The sequence below is a fragment of the Lynx rufus genome, unplaced genomic scaffold (genome assembly GCF_022079265.1).
Source record: "Lynx rufus isolate CCGP_SWC_20201006 ecotype Redwood Valley unplaced genomic scaffold, mLynRuf1.p SCAF_2, whole genome shotgun sequence".
Classification (NCBI taxonomy): domain Eukaryota; kingdom Metazoa; phylum Chordata; class Mammalia; order Carnivora; family Felidae; genus Lynx; species Lynx rufus.
In genome coordinates, this window is record NW_025814834.1 from 136,671,443 (window position 1) to 136,689,852 (window position 18,410).

General features: G+C 38.8%; 1 protein-coding gene across 10 annotated transcripts in view; it reads right to left on the reverse strand.

Moving 5' to 3' along the window:
• Positions 1-18,410, reverse strand: part of CDC14A (cell division cycle 14A) — a 207,149-nt gene that overhangs the window by 79,263 nt on the left and 109,476 nt on the right. For all 10 annotated transcript variants that reach the window (XR_006962767.1, XM_047083940.1, XM_047083937.1 and 7 more), the window contains exon 10: positions 11,463-11,601. Coding sequence is in view for 9 of the 10 variants with exons in the window: in XM_047083940.1 (XP_046939896.1) it covers positions 11,463-11,601 (139 nt within the window). In the remaining variant the exon portion in view is untranslated. The remainder of the gene's footprint in view (positions 1-11,462; positions 11,602-18,410) is intronic.

Below are 18,410 nucleotides of genomic sequence, written 5' to 3' on the forward strand. Positions count from 1 at the left end.
AAAAAAAAAAAAAAAAATGAAACTTGACCTAAGTCTCACACCTCCCACAAAAAATTAACTCAAAATGAATCACCAACTTAAATGAAAACACATAACTACAAACCTTTTAGAAAAAACCTGAAAAATCATGGGGATCCAGAGCTAAGCAGAGAGATCTTAGGTTTGATACTAAAAGCCTCATCTAAAAAAATGAAAAAAAATGATAAATGGGACTTTATCAAAATTTAAAATTTTTCCTCTGTGAAAGATCCTATTTAGAGAATGAAAGACAAGCTATAGACTGAGAGAACATATTTTCAAAATATCTATCAGATAAAAAACTAGAAGCGAGAATGTAAAAAGAACTCTAAAAACTCAATAATGAGAAAACAAACAATTCAACAAAGAATGGACAAAAGATTTGAATAGACACTTCGCCAAAAAGATACATGGATAGCAAATCAGTACATGAGAAGTTGTTCATTGTTACTTACTAGGGAAATGCAGATTAAAACCATAATGATATATCATTATACACCTATCCGAACGCCTAAAATAAAAAACGGCAACATTACCAAATGCTGGAAAAGACAAAGAAAAACTCAATCATTCATGCATTGTTGGTGAGAATGTAAAATTAAACAACCACTCTAGAAAACAGTTTGACAGTTTCTTATAAAACTAAACATGTACCACACAACTCAGCAACTGTAGTCTTGGGCACTTATCCCAGAGAAATGAAAACTTATGCTCACATGAAAATCTAGATACAAACATTTATAGCATCTTTATTCATAGTAGCCAAAAACTGTAAACAACACAGCCATTCTTCATGGTTAACAAACAGCAGTACATTCAAACCCTGGAATACTACTGAGCCATAAGAAGGAACACGTCACTGATACGTGCAGCAGCCTGGATGAACCTCTGGAGAATTACACTGAATGGAAAAGGCCCAGCCTAAAAGGCTGCATACTCTATGATTCTGTATACATAATATTCTCAAAATGATATAACATATACATGGAGAACACATCAGCAGCTGTCAGAAGTTCAAGAGGAGAAGGGCAGGAAAAAAATGAGTGTGGCTATAAAAAGGCCATGTGAGGAACGTAGCGATAGGTCTCTGTCTCTTAATTGTATAAATGTTAAATCCCGATTGCAGGATTATACTGTAATTTTGCAAGATATTAGCATGCAGGGAAATTGGGTAAATACATAGGAGCCCTATTATTTCTTACAACTGCATGTTAATCTCAGAATAAAAATTTTAATTAACAGTATGTGTATACACAACACACACACACACACACACACACACACACACATACACACACACATATATAATGGAGCTTAGGAGAAGGGTTGAGGTTATGTTCAGAATGGTTAGAGAAAGGCATGTAAAATGTGAAATCTACTTTCCAGAAAGTATTGTTAAAAACAGGGAAGGAAATGAACATAAGTATATAGTCACTAAAGCACGTCAGGCTTCCTGTGACCCGGCACCTGCCCGCCAGTGGGCCACAGCACCACCCTGCAGTGCAATGGAGAGTACCTGGGGACCTCACACTCCTCTTCCAGACACCTAAGCAAGTGGTCCCACTGGGGAGCCTTGCTCATCCCCTTGACCACCATACCCCCAGGAATTGCTAATAGAAAGTCACCTGATGGCCCTTACCTCAGGGCTTCTACTGATGACCCACCACCTGGCTCTAAAAGACTTTCAGAACCAAACCCATCATGGCACACACCCTGGCTTAACCCGTCACACAACAAGACTAACCCTTCCAGGTCATCCAACATCAACTAGACCCTTATCTCCAAACAACTCATCTCCTAATTCCCTATCCTACCCCTCAAATCCAATAATACCATCTTATAATATTCTTTTTAGAAAATAGAGATGGAAATGCCTCACAATTCATCTTATGAAGTCAGCATAACCTTGATACTAAAACTTAAAAGTATTACAAGAAAAGAAAATCACCCATCATTACCTTTCGTAAATACAGGCACAAAAATCCTTAAGAAAACATTAGCATATCAAATCCAGCCATATGAAAACATAAAAGCACATCATGACCATCATAGCTTCACATTTGAAAATCAATGTGATTCACATTAGCAGAATAAAGGAGAAAAAATTATATGATTATCTTGATAGGTGTAGGAAAAAACTGAGAAAATTCAATACCCATTATTAATAGAGACTCTCAATAAACTGGAAGGAAATGGAAGGAAATTTCCTCATTCAGATAAAAGTCCTCTGTGAAAGCCCCACAGCTACCACCATATTTAATGGCGAAAGACTGAATGCTTTCCCTCTAATATTAAGAGCAAGACAAGAATGTTCATCTTCACCACCTCTAACACTATACTGGAAATCTTAGCAATAAGGAAAAAAAGGAAAACTACCAGAACTAGCAAGTGAAATTAGTAAGGTTACAAGATATATGCCTAATTTTCAAAAACCAATTACAGCAAAATTTTAAGTTCTGTTCATTAAAAGACACACAGCACATATATTTGACAAAAGACTTATATCTAAAATATACATACATATATCAAATCATTGTTATACACCTGAAACTAATGTAATGTTATATGTCAGTTACACCTCAACTTTAAAAAAAAATCTCACTGAAAAGCAGTGCCTTGTGTAAAGATGCAACATACAACTTTTAACTGCTGTTCCTAATATTAAATAATTTGTAGAAAAACAACATATTTTCGATCAACTCTGTATATAGCACTGTGAAAAATAATGGTTTTGTAGTAACTTCAGAAAATGTTTTTAAAATAAAACAATACCTTGGAAATTCTGCAAGAAAAGGGAGGGTGGTAGGAGAAATTAAATATATTTGATGTTAAAAAAATAAAATAACATAAAATATATTTTAAAAACTACTACAATCAACAAAAAGACAAAAAATTTAATAGGCAAAGACTTGGCCAAACATCTCACAAAAGATACGTATGTATGTGGAAAGATGTTCAACATCATAAGTCATCAGGAAAATACAGATTCAGAGACTATTTCACACCAACCAGAATGGCTCCACTATTGACCCAAAAACAAGTTTACAAAACAAAATGTTGGCAAAGATGTGGAACACTTAGAACTCCTACTCATTCAAGTAGTATATAAAATGATTTAACCACCTTGGAAAATTGTTCTTCATAAAGTTAAGCTATATCTAACCCTATGATCCAGAACTTCATCCCTAGGTATTAAATTTTTTTTTAATGTTTATCCATTTCTGAGAGAGAGAGAGACAAAGTGCAAGTGGGGGAGGTGCAGAGAGAGAGGGAGACACAGAATCCGAAACAGGCTCCAGGCTCCGAGCTGCCAGCACAGAGCCCGACACGGGGCTCAAACCCACAGACCGCGAGAGCATGACTCGAGCTGAAGTTGGATGCTCAACCTACTGACCCACCCAGATCCCCCTCCTAGGTATTTAAATAAAGGAAATTTAGACATATATTCACAAAAAGACTGGCAGAAGAATATTCACAGCAGTTTCATTCATAATAACCAAAAACTAAACATCACCCAAATATCCATCAACAGTTGTATGGGTCAATATGTCATGATACATTTACGTAATGGAATACTAAGTAATAAAAAGAAACAAACTACTGATATACTTAACATGAATGTATCTCAAAAACAATATTCTGTGAAGAAAAAGAACCCAAGAACAAGCAAAACAAAGCTATGGTGTTAGAAGTTAGAAAGTGATTAAAAGGGAACCCCTGTGTGCAATGAGTGGGAATATAAATTGGTGCAGTTACTGTGGAAAACAGTATGGAGGTTCCTCAAAAAATTAAAATAGAACTACCACACAATCCAGCATTTGCACGTCTGTGCATTCATATGTAGAGAATAAAAACACTAACTCAAAAAATTATCTGCACTTCATTATAGCATTACTTACAATAGCCAAACATAGAAACAACCTAAGCATTTGGGATAGATGAGTTGATAAAGGAAATGTGTCATATATATATATATATATATATATATATATATATATATTTCATTTTACATATATATACACATATATATGTATATGCACATGTATATATACATATACACGTGTATGTATACACACATATATATGTGTGTGTATATATATATATATATATATATGTAAAATGAAATATCATTCAGCCATAAAAACAAAGGAAATCTTGCTATTTGCGACAATATGGATGGACCTTGAGGGCATTATGCTAAGTGAAATAAGTCAGACAGAGAAACAAATCCCATGTGATCTTACTTATATGTGGAATCCACAAAACAAAAACAAAAACAAAAACAAAAACAAAATAAAACTAAGCTCATAGATACAGAGAACAGATGGTGGTTCCCAGAAGTGGGGGGTGGTTGCTAGAAGGGGGTCAAAAGGAACAAACTTCCAGTTACAAGATAAGTAAGTCCAGAGGATGTAATATGCAGCATGATGACTATTTAATAATACTATATTTGTATATTTGAAAGTTCTTAGAGAATGGATCTTAAAAATTCTCACCACAAGAAAAAAATTCTGCAACTATGTATAATGACAGTTTAAAACTAGATTAAAAATGTGGTGATCATTTTGCAATGTGTAGAAATCCCAAATAATCATGTTGTATTATCTGAAACCAGTATGTTAAATGTCAGTTATACCTCAATTTTTAAAAAAGAAAGAAAGAGATTGCTTTTGGAGTGTGACGGGGGAAACACACTGAACAGGAACATAAGAGAACTTCCTAGGGTGTTGAAAATGTTCTGGGGGCGCCTGGGTGGCGCAGTCGGTTAAGCGTCCGACTTCAGCCAGGTCACGATCTCGCGGTCCGTGAGTTCGAGCCCCGCGTCGGGCTCTGGGCTGATGGCTCAGAGCCTGGAGCCTGTTTCAGATTCTGTGTCTCCCTCTCTCTCTGCCCCTCCCGCGTTCATGCTCTGTCTCTCTCTGTCCCCAAAATAAATAAAACGTTGAAAAAAAAAAAAATTAAAAAAAAAAAAAAAAAAAAGAAAATGTTCTGTATCTTGTCTTGTGTTGTGGTTACACAGGTATATATAATTGTGAAAACTCACAGAACTAAGATCTTTACACTTTATTGTATGTGCACTATACCTCGATTTAAAAACCTATGTGAAGATGTAGTATATATATAGATATATATACACACAATGGAATACTACTTGGCAATCAAAAAGAATGAAATATTTCTATTTGCAACAACGTGGATGGAATATGCTATGTAAAATAAGTCAGAAGAACACAGATATCATATGATTTCACTCATGTGGAATTTGAGAAACACAGCAGATAAGCATAGGGGAAGGGAAAGAAAAATAAGATAAAAACAGAGAGTCAAACCATAAGAGACTCTTAAATACAGAGAACAAATTGAAGGTTGCTGTAGGGGAGGTGGGTGGAGGGATGAGTTAAATGTGTGATGGGTACTAAGGAGGGCACTTTTCAGGATGAGCCCTGGGTGTCATATGTAAGAGATGAATCACTGAGTTCCACTCCTGAAGCCAAGACTACACTGTATGTTAACTAACTTGAATTTAAATTAAAAAAAAAAAAACTTAAAAATAAATAAATAAGTAAATAAGTGAATATATATACTCTAAAATAAAAAATCAACTGTATTTCTAAGTACCAGCTTTAAACAATCAGAAAATAAAACCTAAAAAATAATACCTTTTAAAATGCATTCAATAACTTCAAATATGTAGGAATAAATGCACAAAAGACACACAATACCTCGTCACAGAAAACTAGCAATATTTTTAAAATTGAGAGAAGTTAAAGAAGACCTAGATAACAGAAGGTAAAAGCAATCTCAAATACGATCAAAGATTGAGGGTTTACACTCCCAGGTACCAAGATTAATTTTAAAACTGCAGCAAATAGGGGCACCTGGGTGGCTCAGTCGGTTCAGCGTCTGACTCTTGGTTTTGGCTCAGGTCATGATCTCATGGTTCATGGGTTTGAGCCCTGCATTGGGCTCTGTGCTGTCAACTCAGAGCCTGGAGCCTACTTCAGATTCTGTGTCTCCCCCCTCTCTCTGCCCCTCACCCACTCATACTCTCTCTCTCTCTTTCTCAAAAACAAATAAACATTAAAAGAATTAAAAATAAAATAATAAAATAAAATAAATAAAACTGCAGCAATTATAACATGGAGGTACTCGTGTCAAGACAGACAAATTAACATAGACTGGAGTACAGAATCCAGAAACAAACTCACATATAATAAAGGTGACACTTTAGAAATGTGACAAGGGTGGTCTTTTTGATAAATTCTGCTGGGTCAACTAGGTATCCATTCGGGAAGAAAAAAAGGGCCTGGGTTCCTATCTCACAATATATTCTTAAAAATTTTTTTTAATGTCTATTTTATTTTTGATAGAGGGAGAGCACAAGCAGAGGAGGGGCAGAGAGAGAGGGAGACACAATATGAAGCACGCTCCAGGCTCTGAGCTGTCAGCACAGAGCCCGACGCAGGGCTCAAACCCACGAACCGTGATCATGACCTGAGCCGAAGTCTGATGCTTAACTGACTGAGCCACCCATGCGCCCCTCATAATATATACATATTTTTTAAAGTAATTCTTGCTCAATTATCAACCTAAATATGGTGGGGGAAATTAGTAGATCTTGTGGAATAAAACATAAAAGAATATGGTATGTTTTGGGTTGACAAAAATGTCTTCAGTAGAATATAAAAAGCATTACCTACAAAGGAAAAGATTAATGAAACTGGACTGCTTCAAAATTAAGAAATTCTATTCAAAAGACAATATGGGAACAGTGAAAAAGCAACCCCCAAAAGTAGAAGAATATATCTGCATTCCACAGAATGAACAGTGTGCATGTAACCAGAATACTGAGACTCCTGCAAATCGACAAGAAAGACAGTCTGATAGAAAGATAGGTAAGAGATAAGAAAATATATTTCATAAAAGAGAATACACTAATGACCAATAAATACATGAAAAGTTCAACCACATTAGTTATCAGAGAACAGCAAATTAAAACTACAAACCAAATTGTCACTGCAAGCAGAATATAATGACTTCAGTTAAAAGACTGAATATCAGGGCTCCTGGGTGGCTCAGTCGGTTAAGTGTCCAACTCTTGGTTTCAGCTCAGGTCGTGATCTCATAGTTTTGTGGGTTCTAGCACCGCACTGGGCTCTGTGCTGGTGGTACGGAGCCTGCTAGGGATTCTATCTCTCCCTCTCTCTGCCCCTCCCCCACTCATGCTGTCTCTGTCTCTCTCAAAAATAAACTTTAAAAAAATTTACAAAACAAACTGACAATATCAAGTAAGTATGTGAAGAAAGTGGAATCCTACTCACTGTTGATGGGAATATAACCTGGCATATTTACTCTAGAAAAGTCTTTAGAGATACCTGCTATATAACTGAATGTTCCACTCATAGGTATACATCCAAAGACAGATGCACCAAAGATATGTAATAGCCCCAATTTTTTTTCTGTTGTTGATTTTATTTATTTATTTATTTATTTATTTGGATGTTTTAACTTTTTTTTTATATTAAACACAATTTTTTGTCAAATTGGTTTCCATACAACACCTAATGCTCATCTCAACAGGTGCCCTCCTTAATGCCCATCACCCACCTTCCCCTCTCCCCCAACCCCCATCAACCCTCAGTTTGTTCTCAGTATTTAAGATTCCCTTATGGTTTGCCTCCCTCTCTCTCTGTAACTTTTGTTTCCCCTTTCCCCTCCCCCATGGTTTTCTGTTAAGTTTCTCAGGATCCATATATGAGTGAAAACATATGGTATCTGTCTTTCTCTGTAATAGCCCCAAATTGGACACAACTTAAATATCCATCAAAAGAAGAGCTAATATGTTATACATTCAAGCAATGGAATTTTATCCGGCAATGAAAATGAATACACTCTTATTAAACATAACAATAAAATAATGCTGACTGAAAGAAGCCAGACACACATACTATCTGATTCCATTTGTATAAGGTTAAAATCAGGCAAAACTCATCTATGATGTTAGAAGTAAGGGTAATGGTCACACAGGCAGAACTGGGTGGTGAATGGAAGGGGCACAAGGGAGGCTTTTGGGTGCTGGTAAATGTTCTATAGCCCAATCTGGAAAGTGGTTTCATGGGTATGTCCACTTTGTGAAAATTTACCGAGCCAACCTCTCAAACCACCCACTCCCAGCTCATTATATTCTACCCACACTAGCCTTCTTTCTGGGCTTCAGAAACGGTGTGCTAGTTGCAATACTAGGACCTTCACGTGCCCACTGCCAAGGACACATACCAGGCTGACAGCACTGGCTCCTTCTCACCCTCAGGGTTCTGGCTCTCCTTCAAGAAGCCTTCCTTGACCACCAATCCAAAGGACTTTCCCGCCCCCTGCAATCACCCCCTCACCTACCGCTCGTCTCCACTGTCACATCACCGTCAGAAATCATCTCATATAGGGGCACCTGGGTGGCTCAGTCAGTTAAGCATCCAAATCTTGATTCTGGCTCAGGTCATGACCTCATGGTTTGTGAGTTCAAGCCACACACTGGGTCTCTGTGCTGACAGCACAGAGCCTGCCTGGGATTCTGTCTCCCTCTCTCTCTCTGCGTCTCCCCTGCTTGCTTTCTCAAAATAAATAAACTTAAAAAAAAAAAAAAAAGAAAAGAAAGAAAGAAACCATCTCCTATATGCACTTACACATTTGTTTATTGTCCTCTCCTTTCCCTAGAGATATTACACCCAGGGAGTACTCCTGTCTGTCATGTTCAATGCTGCAACCTCAGGCCCAAGAGCACTGCCTGACAGAGAGCTCACACCTAACAAATATCTGTTGGATGAGTGTCACAAATATACTAAGCAATGTCTTCCACTCTGCGGTACATCAAGACACAGGCTTGGAAAGGAAAAACATGAGAGGAGAAGAAGAGAACAAAAGAAGTGTACACAGTCAAGTAAAGCACAATGCTACCTCCGGGGCCACTCAGAAGTATAAAGAAGATCGGACGCCTACCTTGATGGAGGTGATCTAGTAAAGCCTGGGAAAGCCCGGGAGTGATGCGGGCATTTTCCCAAGCTAGCACTATCAGAAATATTGCAAAATATGGAAGGTCTAGTGCTTTAAAGAAAGAATCTGCCTTCAAGAAGGTTCTGGCCTAAGCTTTAATGACTTATTTTAAGACTGATTTTGGGGCGCCTGGGTGGCTCAGTCGGTTGAGCGTCCGACTTCAGCTCAGGTCACGATCTCACGGACCGTGAATTCGAGCCCCGCGTCGGGCTCTGGGCTGACGGCTCAGAGCCTGGAGCCTGCTTCGGATTCTGTGTCTCCCTCTCTCTCTGCCCCTCCCCCATTCATGCTCTGTCTCTGTCTCAAAAATAAATAAACGTTAAAACAAATTTTTTTAAAAGACTAATTTTAACTGAATGACTTTAATTAATGACTGATTTTAGTGCTTCAGTTATACAAGGAAATCATTCCTGCACCTCGATTCTTACAGAAAAATACTTAGAAAACTATAATACGGACTCACACCTAAGGAATTATCCTGAGTTTTCTAGCTTAAGTATCTGTAAGTGAAAAAAAAATACTTTTCTTTGATCAAGAGTGTCTGTGCCTCATAACCTCATTTCTTCTGTTATTATTTTGAGATGTGGCAGAGAGAGGAGGCATAGCAGGGAGGTAGGAGGGAGGAGTGTGCAGGCATGCGGTGGGAGGACTGTGGTATCTGACATCTCAGGAAAATTAGGTGCAGTTCTCAGCTACATCTGTTCACCTTGTGAGCTGCACCCGGCAGCAAGGTGACCATTTGGTAGGTACCCAGTAAATGAACATTCTTCCAAACAATGGTTTTAAGAGATTGATTAAATGTCTTTAAAGAACCGGGCTTATGGGTGTCTTGGTTTCTGTCTCCTAATGCTAAGGCCATGTACATATTTAACTTCAGCAAGCAATTATTACAACAAGCATCTGGTAGATACACAGCACCAAGCTCTATGCTACAGGCACACATAATGCAAAACAGAGACTACTGAGAATCTGGTAAAGAATACACTTCTAAAATAACAGAATTACTTTAGTTGTATCTCATAGGCCAACCCTAGGGAACCTCTGTCTTCTTCAACATCCTATTCTTGGCTATCTTTTTTTTTCTTGTGATTTCTTTCTACTTCTGTATCATTCTTTGAAGCAAAGGTACAAATTCACATTTCCAGCACTATTTTCTTATTCCCCGTGGGACTGGCAACTAAAGTAACTCCTCAGTAGGATTCCTCAAATCCTTTTAACCATTTCAGATGCTTATGGCTTACTTAGAGCATCTTTCTGGGAAATCCATGACCATTCATTTCTCACCAACTTAAAACAATTTAAATGGAAAAAAATTTAATTATATAGAAAAGAATGTTATTCAGGGGCGCCTGGGTGGCGCAGTCGGTTAAGCGTCCGACTTCAGCCAGGTCACGATCTCGCGGTCCGTGAGTTCGAGCCCCGCGTCGGGCTCTGTGCTGACTGCTCAGAGCCTGGAGCCTGTTTCCGATTCTGTGTCTCCCTCTCTCTCTGCCCCTCCCCCGTTCATGCTCTGTCTCTCTCTGTCCCAAAAATAAATAAACGTTGAAAAAAAAATTTAAAAAAAAAAAAAAAAAGAAAAGAAAAGAATGTTATTCAAAGCACAGCCATCGCAGCATAAAAAGAAAAAAAAATAAAATTTCTGTATGAGATATAATTGCTAACATTTTAGAGCTGGACCTAAATCAGCTAGTGTTAATTTCATCTCATTTTATTAATGGATAAATCTGTGATAATTCCAAAAATTTTAAGGGGAAACCAGAAAGGGTTGTTTTCTTATGAGTTAAATCTCTCCACCTTATAGGCTAGGGTTTGACAAATAGTTAATGAGTATGTGATTGAATGAATGAATGAATGAATGAGTGACTTTATAAGCATTCTTGCAAATAACAGTAGTAAAGCTATTTAGCAGCATGGCCAGGACTAACAACCAGTTCTCTTTTTTCTTCCTTGGTAACTTCTCAGTTGCAGCTACTTTATTCATTTAGTTAGTTGTCAGGAAAGCAGCAATGTCACCGAAATCACTGACTGACCTTAGTTGTGTTTTTTTTTTTCATTCTGCTTTTAGACATGCAAACAAAAGAAAAGAATGAAAAGTGTCAAGTGGGATGACATAAGAAAATTGCACTGTAGCCAGATCACACATAAAAAATGACAGAAAAAAGGTAGGCAGAGATGGCTCTGTGATTTTCCTCTCTCACCTGATCTAAGAGATAAAAAAGGTACAAAGTTAGAATGCATTAGCTGTCAAACCAACAATATTCCATTAGAGGCACAGACTTCTCTCACAACACAGCCATTTTATAACCATGGGCTTGACATAGTCCACAACCAGGAGAACAAGAGGTAGAAATGATCAGAAAAAGGATGGGATACAGGAAGGAGGACCATATACTTACTCTTCCAGGAAGTGCTGCTGCGGTCCTATAATGGAGCCTGGCCGACATATTCTGATCCAAGCAATTATTTCCGCGTGTGTAAACCTGTAGTGTTTCATGACGTAACAGGCTATCAACGTCCCTGTTCTCCCAAGACCAGCTGCAAGAAAAGGAAACAGACCAAGAAATACAAAATAGTATAGCATATGAACCCACAAAAACACTGAAATCAAACCGTGCCCAAAACTGCAATGGTTTCCAGTATACTAGTGTTTTAAAGCCAGATGATAATGTAATGCTTTGTATGTGATGTGGGATTAAAAGATGATTCTAACTCCGGCAATCAAAAAGAATGAAATCTTGCCATTTGCAACTACATGGATGGAACTGGAGGGTATTATGCTAAGTGAAATTAGTCAGAGAAAGACAAAAATCATATGACTTCACTCATATGAGGACTTTAAGAGACAAAACAGATGAACATAAGGGAAGGGAAACAAAAATAATATAAAAACAGGGAGGGGGACAAAACAGAAGAGACTCATAAATATGGAGAACAAACAGAGGGTTATGGAGGGGTTTTGGGAGGGGGGGATGGGCTAAATGGGTAAGGGGCGCAAGGAATCTACTCCTGAAATCATTGTTGCACTATATGCTAACTAATTTGGATGTAAATTTTAAAAAGTAAAAAATAAAATTAAAAAAATAAAAATATAAATAAATTTTTAAAAAGATGATTCTAACTCAAGAAGTCTTCTAAAAATAGATCATATAATTAAAGGAAGCATATATAAGAAAATAGAAAAATCAGAGCAGGGGTCTTGAAAAACTATCAAGTCCAACCCCCGAGGGCCTCTGGGAATGACTGTCATTGTGAATATTGTTAGGTCAATGCTGGTTCGATGATAAGCACTTGCAAAATATCATCTGTCAGGTGTCTCCACCCTCCCCATCCTTGGCCCCAACCCAGGCTGAGGTGAATCTACAGTTAACAGTTTGTCTGTGTGACCCCCTGAGTTACCAGTGTAACTGATTATATTATCACACCCAATTTCTTAACCTATTTAAATGGTTAAGTTGGTTTTTAAATTTATTTTTTTAATTTTTGAGAGAGAGAGAGAGAGAGAGCAAGCGGTGGAGAAGCAGAGAGTGGAAGACTGAGTATCTGAAGTGGGCTCCATGCTGCCAGCGCAAAGACCGACGTGGGGCTCAAACTCACTAACTGTGAGATCATGACGTGAGCCGAAGTCAGACACTTAACCGACTGAGCCACCCAGGCACCCAGGTTTTTTTTTTATAACTTAATTTAGAATAAGGAATCATAGAAACAAGTTGGAAGACACCATAGATGTCATCAAGCCCCATCAACTACCTAACCCACAAATGGTTAGGTCAACACTACCTCTATCAGATGATCATCCTAACCTCCATTTCACTCCATCAGAGACCAGGATTTCATGATTTCCTCAGCCAGTAGGTATTGATGGAGCATCTACTATTTCCAGGTACTCTGCTAGGAGCTAGGGACACGGTGACAAATAAAAGAGACACGGACCCTGCCCTTGGGAGAGCACACAGTCCACTGAGAAAGAACAAAGAAGCAAAAAGAAGTGCTCGAATTTCATTTCCCCAGGCTCCTGCATTTTCTAACAACTTTTGTGTTGGCTTATTTTCTTTATGTTGAATCCAATCTCTGTTACATAAGATTAAGTAACACAGGTAGAAATGAATTTCCATGAAATACTGGTTATTATCGTGAACTCTGATTTCTTCAGAGTGTTTTTAACCATTGCTGTATTTTTTCCTCTCTCCAAAGAAATAAAGGTGATAGGACTTTATTTACATTTTAGCCAATCTTTTTAAAAAATACACATTGACTCCCTCCTTTTGCAAAAATATTCAAAAACTTTATCAAGCTAGAGACAGGTTCTCAAAAACAGTAGTGGTTATTCATATACCAGAACAAATGGGGCCCAAAGATATCAACCAATTGACTCATATTAGTATAACAAATGAGTATGGAATTTAGGACTAAAATCCACACACACCCCCACCATGGCCCTGATTCTCATCCCAGAATTCTTTCCACTCAGCTCACATTCTGTCACTCGTTTTACAGGTACTGACTGAGACCAATTGTGTATGAGGCACCGTGATAGATCTGCAAACAGAAATACGAAGACAAGTAGAATGCTTGCTCCTCACAAACTATATAGGTCTGAACCAATAATGCTTACTTACAAGCATTTTCTAAATCTTTCTACATCTGGTTTCTCAGAGTTAGGTTCAGTACTGTAAATTTTTATTTAAGTATCACCCATGAGCAAGGCAGTATGCAGTTATTTTTCCACAACTTAAAATCTGTATCATATGCATTTTTTCCTATAGAAAAATAAATAAAGTGGCTCTGTCTTTGTTTTTAAACATTAAATTCAGCCAGTCAAGTGTTTATTCAAGATGCCCTGGACAGGGTTTTCGGCTCACAAGATACAGGTATAAGCAAGTATAGGATATAATTTTTTACCACAGTGAGTATCAGAGTGGCCATAGAATAGTAAGCGAGAAACAATACCAAAGAAATGAAGTTTGACCTGGAACTGGACTCTCAGAGGAAAGGAGAGGGGACCGCGTGAGCCACTGGCATCTTCAAAGAATGTGTCATTGCCGACAAGGACTTTAGCAGACACTAAAGAATAGGAAGGTCACAGAATATTTTCAGCAAAGGGTGCGGTGTACAAAAGCCTGGCTGGTCTGGAGAATTGTAAGCGTGTGTCGAGTGCAGAATGAGGATGAATGGATGAGAAAGGCCAGAATAAAGAGCATCCCTGAGTCAAGAGGAGGGTTCCAGGCTTAGATGGGGAGGTTCCAAAGACATGAAGGACTGCCGAGCTACTGTTAGGAGACCCCAAAGCCAGGTCCATGGTGCTCTGGGCACTGATTAAGTCACAGCACCTGCATATATGCATTATTACTCCTCAGATATGTGGAGATGATGCTTTGATGAATGAAATTCAACTTGTTTAAAAAGAATTACATGGGGCACCTGGGTGGCGCAGTCGGTTAAGCGTCCGACTTCAGCCAGGTCACGATCTCGCGGTCCGTGAGTTCGAGCCCCGCGTCGGGCTCTGGGCTGATGGCTCAGAGCCTGGAGCCTGCTTCCGATTCTGTGTCTCCCTCTCTCTCTGCCCCTCCCCCGTTCATGCTCTGTCTCTCTCTGTCCCAAAAATAAATAAACGTTGAAAAAAAAAATTAAAAAAAAAAAAAGAATTACAGAATTCGTGATATCAACAGCTAATCAACATCAACTGCTATCATGCAAAAATCTGTATTTTTTCCTTTAACTAATGGAAAGGGCAAAATAAAGCTGCCATGTATTTGGGGGGCAAGAAAGTGACATGATAAAAGCAGATGGATCTGGTGGCAGCACACGGGCCATGTTGGAAGGGCCAGAGAGCAGCTGGGGGAATGGGGCAGGAGGCTGAGGGGAGTTGAGGGGGGCACGGATAGGGCAGCGTGGACGTGGATGGAAGGTGGTGGAAAAAGGAAGAACTGAATGAGAAAGACATTTGGACTAGGTCACAGGGAAAGTCAAAGATGACTGATATTTCTGGCCTGGAAAACTGGTACAAGGTCAATTTCATCCATGAAAAGTCTGTCAGCACAGAGCCTGCTTTGGATCCTCTGTCCCCCTCCCCTTCCTTCCCCTCTCCCACTTGCACTCTCCCCAAAATAAATAAATGTTAAAAAAAGAAAAGGAAATGGGAAAGTTGAAGGCTTTGTTTTTAATTTTTTTTACATTTATTTATTTTTGGGAAGCAGAGAAGTGAGCAGGGGGAGGAGCAGAGAGAGAGGGAGACACAGAATCCGAAGCAGTCTCCAGGCTCTGAGCTGTCAGCACAGAGCCTGATGGGGGCTCAAATTCATGAATGCGAGATCATGACTGGAGCCGAAGTAGGGCTTAACCAACTGAGCCACCCAGGCACTCCAGACGGCTTTTATTTTAAATGCTTAAGAATCTTTTCCCCAGATTCTGTCCTTTCGTCAGCTTTCCCTAGTCAAAAAGTAGAGAATATTTTCTCTAATCTCTCCAGTACTTCGAAATATGCTATGTCTCAGCAGATCTAAGACACCATCAAGTCGTCTAATGGTGTAATATGCACCCTTATTTAAGTTCTACTAAGTAAGAAACAATTACTATAACATGCTACCATTGTTCAGATCCATCCTAGTTCCATAAATGTGAAAGTGTGAAAAAGCTGTCTCTAAATCAGTGTTTCTTTCATTAGTGTCTCCTCCAGGAGCCTCTTTAAGACATTTTTTCCTGATTGTCCCCCATGATGAAATTTTACTGCCACAGTATACTGCGTATCTCTTTATGTATTGTGTGTACATCTGTGCTTCATACAGAAAAAGAATGATAGGGGTATAGCTCAGTGGTAAAGCATTGACTGCAGAAAAAGAATGTTCCCCCCCAAAAAACAATTCTCCCCCTTGGGGGCAATAATGCCACGTTGAAAATACACAGCAAAACTGCAAATAAGGGTTGCCTGGCTGGCTCAGTCGATGGAGCATGCAACACTTGAACTCACGGTTGTGAGTTTGAGCCCCACCTTGGGGGTAGAGATTACTTACAAATGCAAATGAAATTATAATCAAGCTCATGATTATAGATGCTTGACATTCCCTTCCCTTCAAGCCTTCCTTTTTAAATATTATATTTACACTGTTCTGTTAGATGAAGGGTGTGTGTGTCTGTGTGTGTGTGTGTGTGTAGCCTGTTTTCATCTGAAGTACCTTTTGCCCCAGACCAAACGTCAATATGCTTTAGAAAAGAGCAAAGTTTAATTATGGTCTCAGTGGGGCTCTCCCTTTAATGTTGGCGTTAAGAATAATTCGCCTTTCGGGGCGCCTGGGTGGCGCAGTCGGTTGGGCGTCCGACTTCAGCCAGGTCACGATCTCGCGGTCCGTGAGTTCGAGCCCCGCGTCGGGCTCTGGGCTGATGGCTCAGAGCCTGGAGCCTGTTTCCGATTCTGTGTCTCCCTCTCTCTCTGCCCCTCCCCCGTTCATGCTCTGTCTCTCTCTGTCCCAAAAATAAATAAACGTTGAAAAAAAAAATTTTTAAAAAAATAAAAAAAAAAAAAAAGAATAATTCGCCTTTCTGTTTCTGTCCAGAGCAGATACTCGCTGCCTCTGCAGAGTTGTTAACTCTCGACATCCAATGAGACTATAGGTGGTCATGGGGAAACACAGTGCGGCAGCCTGGGATAGGAACCTTGGCAGGAAGCTCGGTAGGAACCTGCATAGGACCCAGGGAGCAATGACCTTCCAGAGCCCCTCCTTGGAGTCACTGATGCCGGTGTCCGTCTGGAGAGGAGGTGGCCTTTCTGGAGGCAATGCTACCTCTGACCGCTCCCCTCCCCGTGCAAGGGTCTCATTCTCTCAGTCAGGCTCCTAGTCACACACACTCACAACCAAAAAAGGTGATGCAGAAAATTTTCAAATTTCTCTGAAACTAAAGTTGCTTCCCCGTTTTAAAAAGAGTCTATAATTTAGGTCTATAAAAAGAATGTACTTAGCACTCAATAGTTAGGAGCTCTTACCACAATTCAACAGAATAGGAACATTTCACTAAGTTTCTATAAAAACTTTAACAAATTTCTTAGAGCATTCATAATTAAAGGGCTCCCTGACACAGCAAGACAAGACGTTGAAAAGTATTCTATTTATACCCAGTTAAATGCTGATTCCCTTACAGTGGCAGGCACTTTCTGAAATCCTATAGAATATCAACAATCACATATCAGAACATCACAGTGTTCCCATTTTTTAAATTATTGTTTGTGCTAGAACTTTTCAGAAATTCATAGTCATCCCTTTTAACAACCAGAAGGTAAACTATAGATACTCAATCATCGGTAAGATTTCACACATACCCAGCAAATTAATTTCTAGTTTGATTCTATATACAGCACTTTATGTTGAGGCAGGACATATTCATTCTCTCTCCAGCAGCTATGAAAGTTCATGTGACATGGGATAAGATCCTCTCTCCCTCCTCCTTGTACTTCAATTAAAATGCTCAGTGCTGCTTCAATTCCCAGAAAATTAAACTGACTTAATTAGGGCAGATGTCAAAATAATTAACAGGCCTATAGTAGATAAGTATGCTATTAAAAGCAATACAGCTGTAATTAAACTGAAGGTGTAATCTTTAGAAAAGAATCCTACATGTGTGTACAAGTGGAAGCAAATGAAATAACATTATCCAAAAGATGTCACCACATGTAAATGTGACCTTCCCATACAAGAACTCAGCTCGATGCTAACAGTTCTGATTTTAAATAAAAGTATAAAAACCTCTCCAGTATAAAATACACAGACACACTGTATTTTTTTTAATGTTAACATTCACACATCTAGGATATAATACAGACAATATCTGTAATAAGAATGCTGAACACAAGAAGTTTCATTTTTATAATTTCAGTTCGGTGACAAATGCTATCAAGAGAGATGTTGATACCCAAAAAAATGAAAACACTAATTCAAAAAGATATATGCACCCCTATTTATTGCAGCATTATTTGCAATAGCCAAGATATGGAAGCAACGTAAGTGTCCATTGATAGGTGAATGGATAAACAAGATGTGATTGATATACACACACATGTACGCGTGCACACACACACCCACACACACATACTCTCACACACACTGGAATATTACTCAGCCATAAAAAAAGAATGAGCTTTTTTGCGATTTGCAACAATATGGAGGGACCTAGAGGGTATTATGCTAAGTGAAATAAGTCAGACAGAAAGACAACATACAATTTCACTTAGATGTGGAATCTAGAAAACAAAAACAAACAACAAAAGTAGAAATAGAACCATAAATACAGAGAACAAACTGGTAGTTGCCAGTGTGGATGGAGGTAAGGGACAGCCAAAATCGGTGAAGGGGAGTGGG